The 15,131-nt window shown below is 41.9% G+C and overlaps 1 protein-coding gene across 1 annotated transcript in view; it reads left to right on the top strand.

Annotated features, from left to right (window-relative positions):
* LOC126177058 (uncharacterized) overlaps positions 1-15,131 on the top strand; it is a 266,522-nt gene that overhangs the window by 232,771 nt on the left and 18,620 nt on the right. Inside the window, exon 12 of the mRNA XM_049924295.1 lies at positions 14,882-15,017. Within this exon, the coding sequence (XP_049780252.1) occupies positions 14,882-15,017 (136 nt within the window). The remainder of the gene's footprint in view (positions 1-14,881; positions 15,018-15,131) is intronic.

Here is a 15,131-nt window from a genome sequence, read left to right as displayed (position 1 = left end):
CGCGGGTGCGCCGTAAAAGTTCTTATGTTGGCAGATAGAGTGCGCGCATGCGCAGAAGCGTCTGTGTGACTCCGGCACTGCCGTTATATCGTACAGTTAGATCACGCGGCACAGTATTGCAGTTCATATTGTTCGTGTGCGCGCGTTTCTCAGTCGTTGCACAAAGAAAATAGTCAACCAAGATTACATATGAAGACTACATTCTATGACAGGTAACTTAGTTTTAAATTTACAATATTTGTTATAACACAATACAACTTAGATTGTTGAATGTTCTTAGTTACATAGTATTGTTTTGAAATACTTCAAAGAAAAATGTCCATATGTTTCAGGTGCGTTGACCTATACACATCGTGTCGTTATTACAGTTCATATTCATCTGCTGCACAATAATTTTTTTTTTTTACAGGTTAGTATCGTCGTGGTAAAGTTTTTTTGATCACAGTAACATCGTTGTATAACAACGTGATTAATACATAAGCGTGTCCATTTCCCATTTCCATTATAGTCGTTGTGATGCAGTTCGTTGTGACTAAAGGCATTGCTCATTACAGATCAGACGTGACCCGTCGAGTAATTGGTCCACGTGCAGTTCGTTTTTTTTTTTTTTTTTTTTTACATTCCGTGGAAGCTTGGTTGCAGAACCTCGGACGGCACATAGCTGGCGTCGATCCTTGGACAGTCCAGGTAAGAGTGTCCGTCACATTTCGAGAACATTTCATTCCCTGAAGTTCCAACCAAAATTCTTCCACCCGTCGTGTTGTTTTCTGGACAGGCACTTTGTGTCCATTTAATCCAGTTAACATCTTGAAGTTAGGTACTGTAGTAATGCCACTAGACGATGCACGAATTATGCCCTTCACATTTTCAGTTTTTTGCTGAATATAGCTCACCTAAATGTTCGTAGTTATTAATCAAAGAAATCATTCATCGCGTTTACATAGATACGCTGCATAATGAATGGCATTAACCGTTTCTTTCACATAGGTTTCTGCGTAGTCTCAGAGTTAGTAATGTTCGTTAATGTCCGTGAACAGAGGTTCACTATGCAATGTCTTTTTGGCACTCGTTTTGTTCAAATTTTTTACATAGTAACAGTTACATGATACATCAGTTAAAAAAATAAGTAATTATACATACACACGTCACATATTTTCTTAGCATAAACATAATACAGTTGCCCATAAACATGTTTGCATCATCATTACATAGCTATAGGTTATTACATTGTGTCACGTGATGTCATCTGAAATTAAGATAGGTTAGACACAACATTCATTACATCAGTAGGCAAGACCAGGCGTTTTCACTACTCAATAATATTCAAAATAGTAAGAGAGAGAAAATGTTCGATTCCTCGCGATTTGTGCGTGTGTGTAGAGTGTCTGTGTGGCCTTGACTACTGATAGATGCTTTTCGTGTTGAGAGATGTGCGTCTAATCTATTTCTCAAAGTAAAAGATCGCTTCACAGATGACGTCTGTCGGTTCGTCAGGTGTCATACCAAGTCAGTGGTACCTACAATAACAAATGTTCCGTGAAAAATTAATATATCATTCACTGCTACGTAATCATAAATTTTATTTTAATATTCCGTCTTCCAGGTGGAGGCGCGCGCTGAAAGAAGAGTTCTTCTGCCTTCAACTGCGACTCTGGAACCGCTGAAATGAAAATTTCTACACCACTTATTATCTGTGTTGTAACAACAGAGTTTTTCGAGTTGCTTAGCAATATTTCGATGGGTATGACTTTGACATTATTCAGCATGAAATGCTCTAAGATCTCGGTGTGCGTATAGCCCAATAATTTTTCTAAAATTCTTTGAAGTGTGCCAACGTGTTCCTTCCAAGACTGTGTAGCTATCAGTATATCATCTACATAGTGTGTGACTGTCTCAACTAAATCGTCGCCAAGCACGGTATCCAGGGCTGTAATGAATACCCCAGAGCTGACATTCAGTCCGAAAGGTAGAGCACAAAACTGATAGGTTCGCCCCCCGAACATAAATGCAGTATATTTCCGTGAATCAGGAGTGATACCCACCTGCCAAAACGAATTAGCGAGATCTATTGTGGAAAAATATTTTGCATCTAGAAATTTCTGTAATTGCTCTTCTAAATTTTCGGGTTTTGTGTGAACCGGTAAAATTATTTCATTAATTGCTCGTGCGTCTAACACTAACCTAATGCTTCCATTTGATTTTTTGACAATAAGTAGAGGACTACAATAAGGTGAGGTGGATGGTTCAATGACCTTCCAGTCTAACATTTGTTTTAATTCTTGCCACACAGCAGGTCGTTGAGATAACGGTACGTTATATGTCTTGTGGTAGAATATCTTGTGAGGCTTAACTTCAATCTTGTATACATACGTGTTGATAACACCTAATCGTTTGGTAAAAACTTGTAAATATTTGGATAACACTTCCTGTAGTTTTATACGTTCATGTACACTGAGAGCTGTAGCTTCACTTATCTTATGATCAAGCAATGTTTTCAAGTCCATTAGCTCTGTGTCAGATGAGTGTGTTTGCATATCTTGAATGTCATTGTCAAGTACTAACTGAACCTTGTACCCTGTACAGTGTTTGTCATGCTTTAGAGTTCTCCTGTCCAAATCAATAATAATTACACTGCCTTTATCATTTAAAATACATTTACCTTTGGAGAAGTCTATAATAGAGTCCTTCTCGCTCATAATATCTATTCCTAATATGCAATTTGTCACAAGGTTTTGTACAACCAGGAATGGCCATTGTACGGTTCCATTACCTATTTTAATGTTTACAAAAACTTGCTTCGTAACCCTACATGACTTATTACCTAGTGCAGTAGTTATTTTACAGTTTTGGGCAGGAAACTCAGGCACAGGTTCCAATTCACACATCTTTTTATAGAAATTAAAAGACAAAACGCTCACAGCTGCACCTGTATCTAGGATAATAGTAGTTGGAATCCCACCTACTACACCAGTAGTAGATGCTAAAACAATTTCATTTGTGTTTGAACGACATTGTGTACTGTCTTGTAAAAGTTCATCTGATATATTCTCATTGTGGTTGTATCTTATAAATAAAACAGGTAATTTTTGTTTAGAATTATCCGGCATATCATTATTCTGTTGTTCAAGTGTGGTGTCAAATAACTGATTAACATTGCAGTCGCCCCGCAAGAATTCTTCAGCCACGACCTGGGGCATAGAAGTGACTGTTTCTAGTTTGTTGGATTAGCATTTGTACTAGGTACTGACACAGATTGAGGTTGTGCATCAGGTGTCATTTCTATTATATTCACATTCGGATATTGCCTATTATGATCTCCAAACTTTTGCGGTTGTTGTTGCTGTTGCGCATTATAACTTACCTGTCGGTCGTAAGGTATGCTCCAATTTTGTCCTGGTGGCTGCTGTGGTAAAGCAGAGTTTGAATGGAAGTACTGATCGTTACGAGTCCAACCTTGATGCTGTCTTGGCTCCTAGTTATTATTATTTCTATTTCTGTTTGTGTTTTTGTTGTTGCCTTTGTATCCGTTGTTACCGTTGTAGTTATTACCGCGGTGCCTTTTGTATGGATTGCCGCATGAAGTGTTATTACTGTTGTAACTATTGTTTGTATTGGAATACGCGTGTTGATTTTGATTTTCGTATTGAAACGGCATGTGAGTTTGCTGTTTTTGCTGTACCGCGTATCCAACTGTGGGCGCGCCAGAATTGAGTTGGCAAACCTGCATGTTTTGCATACCACTAGTGTAAACATTGTGGCTGCTGTTTTGCCGCGCGAAGCGCTGATCTTCAAGTAACATGTCAACCGAATCTAAGGCTGTTAAAAAATAATCTGAATCGTCATCCGGGATATGTAGGAGTTTTTCTTTAATGTTGAAAGGCAATTTGGCCTTCAACGCACGGAGTATATCACGCGTTGCGACTGGTTCGTCTAAAAAGTGTCCCATGTTCAAGTATTTTTCAAAATATCTGCGTAAGTTGCCATTTTTACTGTTAAAAGTTTCAGGTTCTAAAATTTGTCTTCTGAGTCGCTCCGGGACGGATTGCGACCAGAATTTGTTCAGAAAAGCACGCTCAAACTCACTGTACGTGGTACATACGTCAGCTTGACTGTATGCCCAGACAGCTGCATCGCCTTGGATGTAACCGACAATATATGAAATTTTTTTCCGGTCACTCCAAGTGCGTGGAAATGCGTTACTAAAAGATTTAAGAAAAATCACCGGATGAATGGTTCGTTTTTCTGGGATAAAAATCTGAAATTGCCTGTGTTTCATTAAGCTTTCTTCTTCCTTCGCATCGTGATATGGATTTATTCCACTGTAATTACTGGTATGTTCAGCTGGCGAGTAATTACGATAATGTTTTGCTGTGGTTTACCATGATAATAGCTTGTGTTTGTGTTTGCACATCGTGGTATGTGTTGTAGTCGTGGTGTGTTTTGTTCTTGTGTGTTTGTCGTGTGCGGTATGTGTGTGTCATACTCGAATGTATATTGGTTCCTGAACTGTGCATTTTGACTGATATTTTCGTTACATTCAGACTGTGGTCGATCGGTGAATTGTCTCATGGGTGCAGTGACGGATTGTACTGCGTCACTGATCAGCTGTTTGTTATTAGTAATGTATTGCGCTACGGAGTCGTGCACAATTGTTGGTAAATTTTCACGTAAGCATCTATCAAAATGTTTGTCTTTGTTCACTACCCAATCATGAATTTCTTTATTAATATTTTGAAAATGAGCTGTGGCATCAGATTGTAAGATGTCAGTCAGGTGTTGTTCAACATTGTCAAATTTATTCTGTACGTCAGTAATTCGTTTTTCAAGGTTGTCATGTACTGAAGCATATGTTTGAATTTGTTCAGTAAGAACTTCACACGTGACATTAAGGTTTTTTACTTGTGTCTGTAAAAGTGCTACGTCAGTTGTAGTCTTTTCTTGTCTCGTATTAAGCTGGGAAAATTTAGTACTGAGTTCAGTCATCTGTTTGGTCAGTGTGGCCTCTATAAGTTCCACACGTTTACATAAAGTGTCATTACCTGTCTTGAGTGCTATAAGGTCAGATTTAATTGCGTCATTTTGTGTCTGTAAGGTTGCCATGTTTTCGGCGTTTTGTTTCATTAGCATTTGTAACATGTCGGCAATGTTTACTGTTTGCAAGGTCTGTGCCCCCGTCGCGTCATTAGACGTGACGTCATGCATCAACATGGGCTCTGACTGAGACTTTGAAATTTTTGTAGTGGACGGCCTATTGCCAAAATTTCCGTCAACACTTGCGTCAATGTTTGATAAATCGTCACTACCGGTTGCTGTCGTAAAGTCATTTTCTAACATTTGTCTCTCGTCCGAGTCGGATTGCGTCTGAATAGTACGTCTTTGCTGTTCCATTTTTGCGTATTGATTTCTAGTTATTACCATGCCACACGTGATATATGTTTCAAGAAAATATTTGACACTGATTTTAAAATAAAATGCAGTTGAGCATGAATCGCTCGTAGCAACAATGGCTGTCTGTTAATTTAAAAATATAAACTGAATTTGAGATTATTGGTAATGGCTGCTGTCCATGTTACTACGTATAGTACAGAAGTCGGCCATATTGTACACTCGTGTATTGGTATTGTTGCATACGTTATTGTTTAAGGAAAAGTACTGAGAATGAAATTTATCACTGAAAACTGTTATGCACGAAAGAAACACTACAGAATCTACTGAAAAGCTAATACACTGAATTATACGTCTGGTCAAGCCTGCTAATGCAAAGATGCTGCGTCTTACCTTATTTTGCTGGAAGTTTCATTGCGTCTTCCCGCAAAATTTTAGAATTGGAAAATATCTTCAGATTTTTTGTTATCTCTCATACATTCACGTCCAGGTCCAGAAAGTTGATTTTTCACATGAAACAAAGAGAACAATGTAACAAATGACAAAATAACAAGTCCTGTCACGGTCGCCAATATAAAATAAATAAAATAAAAAATATTATTTAAATATTAATTTTATTCTATCTGTATGATGGTGATTGTGATTGTAATTGTAATTAATATTTGCTTATCTGGAACGTGGACGTTTAATTATTCGGTATCAGACGCTTGACAATGGCTTTCTCGTAAAGACAATGTTACTCGTAGTTGACCGTGAAATAAAACTGAAATAATCGGACTTCGTAAATAAATCGTTTCCAAAGACTGCTGCGGTAGGTGCGGACTCATAATCTAAATCTCAATATTTCAATAATTTGCCAGCCATGCCAATACGTCGTACAGAGGTGATTGTCTACTAAACATAAAAAAGTTACACAGTTAGTTAAATCAGATATATTCAATGAATAAGCCTACAGTTCATAATCCTACTTACTTTTATAAATATAAATTCTTTACAGAATCGAGTGCCTAGTCTGGTTGCAACTCGCAGTATTCTTCTATAACATGAAATATGGCGGTGTGCCAGACAATAGAATAAAATACGTGCTTCTCGCACCACTTCTACCAGAGCTCTCCCATTTCTTAAACAAACATAAGAGTAACGTAATTGTGCTTTTGTTTTATCAGCGACACAGCGCTGCAGTTGTGTGCCATAGGCTTTATTTATTTGTCACTGATTATTTATTTAATTAATATTTCGCGTTTCCGAGGAAACCCACACTCGGCATGCAAATGTGCCTTTATACACACCAGCGAGCAGCATTCAAGCAGTGGGCGAGCAAGTGTACTGTAACCTTCTTCCTTTGTTTTCGGACTGATTTCCTTAGGATTCTTCCAATGAATCTCAGTATGGCATCTGCTTTACCGACGATTAATTTTATATGGTAAGTCCATTTTAAATCACTCCTAATGCCTACTCCCAGATAATTTATGGAATTAACTGCTTCCTGTTGCTGACCTGCTATATTGTAGCTAAATGATAAAGGATCTATCTTTCTATGTATTCGCAGCACATTACACTTGTCTACATTGAGATTCAATTGCCATTCCGTGCACTATGCGTCAATTCGTTGCAGATCCTCCAGTATTTCAGTACAATTTTCCATTGTTACAACCTCTCGATATACTACAGCATCATCCGCAAAGAGCCTCAGTGAACTTCCGATGTTATCCACAAGGTCATTTATGTACATTGTGAATAGCAACGGTCCTACGACACTCCCCTGCGGCACACCTGAAATCACTCTTACTTCGGAAGACTTCTCTCCATTGAGAATGACATATTGCGTTCTGTTATCTAGGAACTCTTCAATCCAATCACACAATTGGTCTCACAGTCCATGTGCTCTTACTTTGTTCATCAAACCACTTTGGGGAACTGTATGGAACGCCTTGCGGAAGTCAAGAAACACGGCATCTACCTACCTGGTAACCCGTGTCTATGGCCCTCTGAGTCTCTTGGGCGAATAGTGCGAGCTGGGTTTCACACAATCGTCTTTTTCGAAACCCATGCTGATTCCTACAGAGTAGATTTCTAGTCTCCAGAAAAGTCATTATACACGAACATGGGGGGGGGGGTCAGCTGTGCCGATACTATTTCTTTGAATTCAAGCCACATCTGGTTTACACTTACATTGTTAATTTTGAAGGAGTGGAGATTGTCTTTCACGAAGGCGTCAAGCTAATTTTTATCTGCTTTCTTGAACAGGTATATAGTTCCTTTATTTTTGGTGGATTTGGTAGTTACGATATTCAGTTCGCGACGACAGACCTGTGTTCACTTATCGCTTCATGCCTTTCGATGCACGTTATTAGCTCAGAAGTATCTGTGTTGCTAAGAGATCAGGTTTCAGAACCGTGTACTGTTCGAGTGGGCTCATAGACTAACTGGACGAAATAATTTTCAGAGAATGTGTTCAGCACAGTTCTGGATGATGTTTTATCTGTACCTCCGGATTTAAACATGTATTTCGCCAACATATAGAGGGGTAAATTGAAGTAGCCACCAAACGTAATTGTATTAGTCTGGTATGTGTTTGAAATTAGACTCAAATTTTCTTTGAATTTTTCAGCAATTGTATCATCTAAGTTGGGAGATCGGTTAGAAGACCCTGTTACTATTTTATTCCGGTAGCCAAGAATGATGTCTACCCCTACTGACTCAGAATTATCTACTTCAATTTCGCTACAAGATAAACTACTTCTAACAGCTAAAATCACGCCACTGCCAACTGTATTTAGCCTCTCATTTCTGATCACCGTTGGGTACCTCGCAAAAATTTCGACTGAACTTATCTCCGGCCTTATCCAGCTTTCAGTGCCTGAAACGATTTCAGCATCAGTGCTTCTTGTTAGCGCTTGGAGCTCTGGTACTTTTCCAACAGAATTAAGACAATTTACAACTATTATACCAATGGTTCTCAAATCTACGTCCTTCCTGTGTTCGACATGCACACTTTCGCAGTGAAGCCGTTTCTGTGTTTCCCCAGGCCCTCCAACCTAAAAAAACCGGCCGGTCCACACTACGCAGCCCCCACTGCCCGTGTAACCGCCTCCTGCTCGTAGTGGACTCTTGACCTATTTAGCGGAACCCGAAACTCCAGCGCCCTATGGCACAAGTTGAGGAATCTGCATCCTACACGGTCGCAGAACCGTCTGAGCTTCTGATTCAGTCCCTCCACTCGGCTCTGTACCTGAGGTCCGAAATCGGTCCTGTCCACTATACTGCAAATGCTGAGCTCTGCTTTCATCTCACAAGCAAGACTGGCAGCCTTTACCATTTCTGATCGACGCTTGAAACCAGAGAGAATCTCTTCTATCAAAGGCGACACACATCGTTGGTACCGACATGTGCCACCACCTACAGTTGGCTGCATCCTGTGCTTTTCATGGCATCTGGAAGGACCCGTTCCACGTTTGGAGTGACGCCACTCGGTATGCACACTGACTGGACACCAGCTTTCCTCCCCTCCTTCTAAGCCATAAGGCGCCTAACCTTGGAGTTCCCAGCTATCAATAATCCCATCCTCTGTGACTGCCTGGATCTTGCAGGCTGAGAGGTTTCCTATGAAACAAGGCAAGCCACTGCATGTGGATGAGGGACATTGATAGCCACAGACAGCACCTGGAATCTGTTTCTCAGACTGACTAGGGATGCCTTACGTTCGGCGCTCCTGGAAATCTTTCACAGCCTGCCGCACCCCAAGGCGACGTCCCACTCAACCATGGGTGAGGGGTCAACCTCAATGCAGGTAGTAACTAGGCTGGCCACTGGTGAGGGCCAATCGGCAAACTCGTGGGTCTTGCTGGACTTCCATTGGATCCCCCCGGCCGGTCCACAACACTGATGCCAATCCACTGCAGCCTCAAGCTGTGTAACTGAAGCCAACACAACCTGGAGTTGAGAGTGAAGTGTTACCAACTCAGCCCGCTTCTGCACACAGCAATGACATCAAGTGAATATAATTTTTGTCTTCGATAAAGTACTCGTACCTTCCCACATATCAGTTACTAAGTGAATACACATGTTTAAAAGATATAATGCAGGATAGCTTATGGTGGGTTAAGTCATGGCAGAGAGGGGCAAGGGAGTACACGTCAAATTTTCGAAGGTGAAGCAAGGATAACTCTTATTGGGCACGGCATTTTCCTTACAGTATCTCTTAATAAGCTACTCAAAAAGAACAGGAGAAAGTTTCATAAATGAAATAAAAATTAAATTCTTCTGTCAATAAACTCCACAAACTCACAATTTCTATCCTGTCACCCAATCGTCAAACAGAATACCAAGTCGCACCTGTTATGTGAACACTTGAGAGAGGGGGTAACACAGTAACATTTAGACACCATAACACACCTCAGGTTCTAGGCACCGTGTGAAAAAAATGGCACCGTGTAAACGTTGGGACTCTGTACGGGCGCTGATGACCACGCAGTTGAGCGTCCCACAAACCAAACATCATTATCATCATTAGCAAAAACATAATACAAAACTGACTTCGACTTTCCAGGGGTACGTAAGTCGCCCACTTTCTGAAGTTTCACAGTAAAGAAATGGAAACGCAAGGAAAATACACACCGACAATTCAGTCAACCGTCGGGCTTGGTGGGTTAGTGGTAAGGCACATGTCTGGAAACCGAGAGTTCGTGGGACTGAACCCGGACGGCCAACGGAAATTTTCCATTTACTTTTAATCTATCCTTCACATCCCGACGATTTGAGGAGCCAAAGCCGTCTGGAGTGGCCGAACGGTTCTAGGCGCTACAGTCTGGAACCGCGCGACCGCTACGGTCGCAGGTTCGAATCCTGCCTCGGGCATGGATGTGTGTGTTGTCCTTAGGTTAGTTAGGTTTAGGTAGTTCTAACTTCTAGGGGACTGATGACGTCAGATGTTAAGTCCCATAGTGCTCAGAGCCATTTGAACCATTTGAACACACCTCAGGCTGTGACAATGAAATTTGTGAGTGGATTGAAGATATCTTGACAGGGAGGACACTGCTTGTACAAAGAATGGTTCAAATGGCTGTAAGCACTATGCGACTTAACATCTGATGTCTTCAGTCCCCTATACTTAGAACTACGTAAACCTAACTAACTTAAGGACGTGACACACATCCATGCCCGAGGCAGGATTCGAAGCTGCGACCGTAGCAGCCGCGTGATTCCGTACTTTAGCGCCTAGAACCGCTCGACCACAGCGGCCGGCTTGAACGAAGAGTCATCGACAATGTAGAAGCAACACCAAAAATACATCGCATTACTATGCCTAATACGGTGTAGGAAACTCGCCGGCATTCAAAACACCTTCCAGTCATTTCGGAATGGATAAATGCCGGTCGTGTATGGTACTCAAGGGAATCTTACACCATTCGTTCAGCAAAGTAGTGGCAATTTGAGGTAAAGATGATGGAGGTGGATAGGGAGCACGCACCCTTCTCTCTAACATAGAGCACAAAGGCTGTATGATATAGAGATCTGGTGGCCATAGTGGCCAGGGGAGATGCGACAATTCATCCTTGTGCTTACAAAACCAGTCTTGGACGATGCGATCTGTGTGTACAGACACCCTGTCTTCTTGGAACTCATCATCACCATTGGAAAACAAATATTGTACCATGATCAACCAAAATGGTCACATAATTCTTGGCAGTAATGTGGCCTTGCAGAGTAACGATGGACCCTATGTAATACCACGAAATATCTGCCCAAATCATCAGCCAACCCCAGCAATGCTTTACTCTTGGCAGCAAGCAGTCTGCGTCATATCTTGGGCGTCATACGCCAGACATAAACGCGACCAGCAGCTGGAAACAGTGTGAAACAAGGCTCATACAACAAACGACTCTCTTCCACTGCTCCACACAGGTTTTATGGCTTTGGCACGAGGTTTTCCTGTTACAGGAATTTGCATCACCGACGTGTACTCTTAGAATTCCAGCCAGTCTTGCAGTTCCCAGCTTATGGAGCTCCCTTCGTGTTGTTTTGGTGCTGAAAGGGTTCGCGTGTGCGACATTCATTTCTGCAGTGACTTCTGCAGCTATTGTCCTCTTATTTTTCGTCACAGTTCTCTTCAACGACCGTCCGTTACACACACTCTCGTCTGCGTTGTGACTTAGCAGATGTTGGTTTTCAGCTTTCCCCTTATGCGGTATAAATCTTCGGTACGACGCCTCTTGATATACCACGCACTTTGGCTACCTTGGTTACAGAAGCACACAACAATTTGCCCGCTTTCGAATTCACTTAGCTCCGATATAATGAACAACTACACAGAGCGCTGTTATGAAACACTGTTATGACCATGACTGACACTTGCAACGTATTGAGAGCATTGCACAGGTGCATTTCGTGGTCAAATACGACAGCGCCCCCTGCAGACTTAGTTGCTTGGTTTATTTGGGGAAAGGGACCAAACAGCGAGACCATCGGTGCTGGGGAAGGGAGTCGGCCGTGCCCTTCCAAAGGAACCAACCTGGCATCTGCCTGAAGCGATTTAGAGTAATCACGAAAATTCTAAATCAGGATGGCCGGACGTTGGTTTGTACCGTCGCCCTCCCGAATGCGACTCCAGTGTGCTAACCACTGCACCACCTCGCTCGGTTTTTGAAGAGAGGGAAGTCTTTTGGTGCAAGATCTCATTATTCTACTCGGTCAACAATCTCGGTACCCACCGTGAAAAAGTTTTGAAGTAGGCCAGTTTTTCAGTAATGGCCATTACTCTGCCTTTGCTACCCAGCGGTCGTCATGGACGATTTAGTCGACACGCTGGATGTTGTGCGATGCCACTGCGGTCTCTGGCCGGTCGTTCCGCTTTGAGTCAGTATTTGTTTTTCCCTTCAGCTTCTCTACAGCTACAGGTCCATCGTTTAACTGTGTTAACGTCGACGGCAACTTCTCCACACAACTTCGTCAGCTTCTCATGAATACAATTGGGCCTATTACCTTCTACAGTAAGGAATGCAGTCACAGAATGCTGTCTTATATGTACGTCAATATCGGGAATTTTCTAAACTTATACGGTGCTGCCATCTGTTGATGGCGGCCACTGTTACTGTAGTGGACTGTAGAAGATTAGCGAAAGTGCTCCAGCTTCGTGATTACTGCTAGGTGGTTATAATCAAAGTCTAGCTATGCAAGGTCTGGTGTTGGCTGTAATTACAGTGTAGCAGCGAAACTTTGTAGATACGCCAATGCGTTGATGTGGAACCAATTTACATTGGAAAAAAATTAGTTACAATTTTGTCCACCAGGTGCCAATATGGTGCTGTACGGCATGTCGTCAACATATCCAGAGCTCATATTGAATAAATTGTGTAAGTCGTAACTAATAATAAAATCAACTTTGCGTCTTTCTCACTAATTTGATCATTTCTGCCCACGTCCTGTTCCTAATCCTTTGCATATGGAACATTTCTATACGTTATATTAATGTGTGGTGTCTCTTCTTTCGGACATGTATGAAAGAACAGACACCACGTGGCATCCACAGTTATGATACATATTATGTAAACTGGATGGAGAGGGCGAAAAAGGAAAGGAATACCAGCGAAATATAATATGACTACGAGGACATGACCCAAAGAACAGACATCACGCAGTCATATAACTGATTCGCCACAACTTTCACTGTAGATGCTCATCTACGTTCGGCCTCCAGTGGGAATGTAAAATCAGCGAGCATGGAGGACATGGATTGTGTTTGGTGCTGTTCTCGTGTGCGTCGAGAGCTGTGATTTTAATTTTGTGCTGGACTTGTATATAGTGTTACTGTCAGTGATTGTTCTGTACTACGCCGTCCGTAGATAATTTTGTGCTCCAGTCATGCTTCGCCTTGTGTTCTTTTAATTGTCCCAGTGTGTGGTTTTTTTGAGTGTGCTACCTTTCTATGGTTTTTATCTCCGTTTTACAGTCGCCCCCTTTTTGTCTATTGTCTTCATAATGTTCCCCCCTTTTTCATATCTCTGTACACTATATTTTCTCCTTTGTTATTTTTAATGTCTTCTATTGTATGATCTATGTCTTTCGGCTGCAGAGCAGCACATCAGCTGCTGCCAGCCAGCCCCGATGGGGAATTGAAATACAATAAAGGGAAAAAAAAAGAAGACATGGACGGGGGACTGGGGATAGGTGGCGCTAGGTTGAAGTGTAGGTCGGGCGGGGAGCTTGCCGAGATAGACCACGCATTTACGATAAACACTGTTTCTAGGTGGCTCAATGGTTAACGCAAATGCCTAGTAAGCAAGAGAGCCCGAGTTCGAGTCCCAGTCTGGCACACATTTTCACTCGTCGCCCATGATTGCCCATAAAGTCCCGATGCAGCTGATATCATTAGTACCTTCCATTCCCTTTCTCCTCCCCTCCACCTTCAATTTACTTAATTTTTGTACGTCTTTATTGCAGTCAAAGCGGCAGATTGGCACGTGGTGGACAAAATTAGAAGAAATTTTTTTTCAGCGTAAATCGGATCCGCATTAACGCATTAGAATATCAACCAAGTTTCGCGGCCATACGATAATTGCAGCCCACACTGTACGCCTGTCAGTAGCTGCACTGTACTTATAACCGCCCGGTTCATTACCAATTTAATGAGGGAGAAAAGAATACGAGACATTTCTTTCTGACTACCTTCATATCTGGAGCCTGGAAATAAAACGGTCCCCCCACCCCTTCCCCACTGCCCCGACCCCCTCGAATGCTCAAGAATCCGCGTTTGACGACAAAAGTATAATAGTTTAGTCTTGGTTTGGATTAAATGAGGTACAGAACAGATCGGCATTCTGCGAAACCGATCTCGCCTCAGACTGCCTGTAGTTAACTGTTCTTTTAAAAGTATTAGCGGATTAGTCGTTTGAAGCGTTCGTGTTTGACCGGCCACCACTGGGAATTTGATGCGAGGAAGTGATAACTGGCTAGGTGAATCACTTCGGAGGTCGGAGAATTGCAACAGTGTACCCCTCCAGCAGGACCATGCCTAGTAAAGCACTATGGTGTTCAAATCAACCTTCGGGTTCGTGACAGTTTTACCTAAAAATACTGGGTTTCATAGATGAATGATGACTTAATCCATACCAACAGTCCACTCACAAATTCATCCACATAAGCCCATACGAAAGAATCACTTCTCTGTATGTTGAGATTAAAAGAGGGCCGGCACAGCTCTATTAAAATTGATTTTCTTTTCTTTTTTTGCGGGCGGTTGGTTGCAGCCTTTATAGCCTACACGAATAAATGCGGCTCTGACACTCACTAAACGAAATTATGAAGAAACTCATTGTTCTTCTTTGCATTTTTTCTACTTACTCTGTCAATACTACCTAGTGGTTGCATGAGGTCGTCACCACAGTTGTGATACTACACTCCAGTTCAGAGAAGAAGTCGCATAAGGAGAAGAATTTTTGTGATTCCTAAAATGTTCAGGGTGTTTTTCTGTTTGCTAATTCTTTCATCACGTTTCCAGATAATGTGCTGAAGCCAGTACTGAAGGCGATGTCTCCCCTGCCAATGACCGTGCAGCAGCATGTTGGTGCCATGGTTATGAGAATACTGTGTGAGGCCTGGCTGGACCACATCTACATACATCGCATCAAGTTTAGGTAACTTGATCAATGATCCACAAGAAACATACAGACAAACTGTAGTGACCTAGAGCTAGAGGGAGCTGTGTCACACGTACAAAAAATAATGATTTTTGGGGCATTTTGACAGTC

This window comes from Schistocerca cancellata, chromosome 3 (assembly GCF_023864275.1).
Source record: "Schistocerca cancellata isolate TAMUIC-IGC-003103 chromosome 3, iqSchCanc2.1, whole genome shotgun sequence".
In the NCBI taxonomy this organism is placed as follows: Eukaryota; Metazoa; Arthropoda; class Insecta; order Orthoptera; family Acrididae; genus Schistocerca; species Schistocerca cancellata.
Note: the sequence above shows the minus strand (reverse complement) of the source record. Positions and strands in the feature narration are given on the sequence as shown.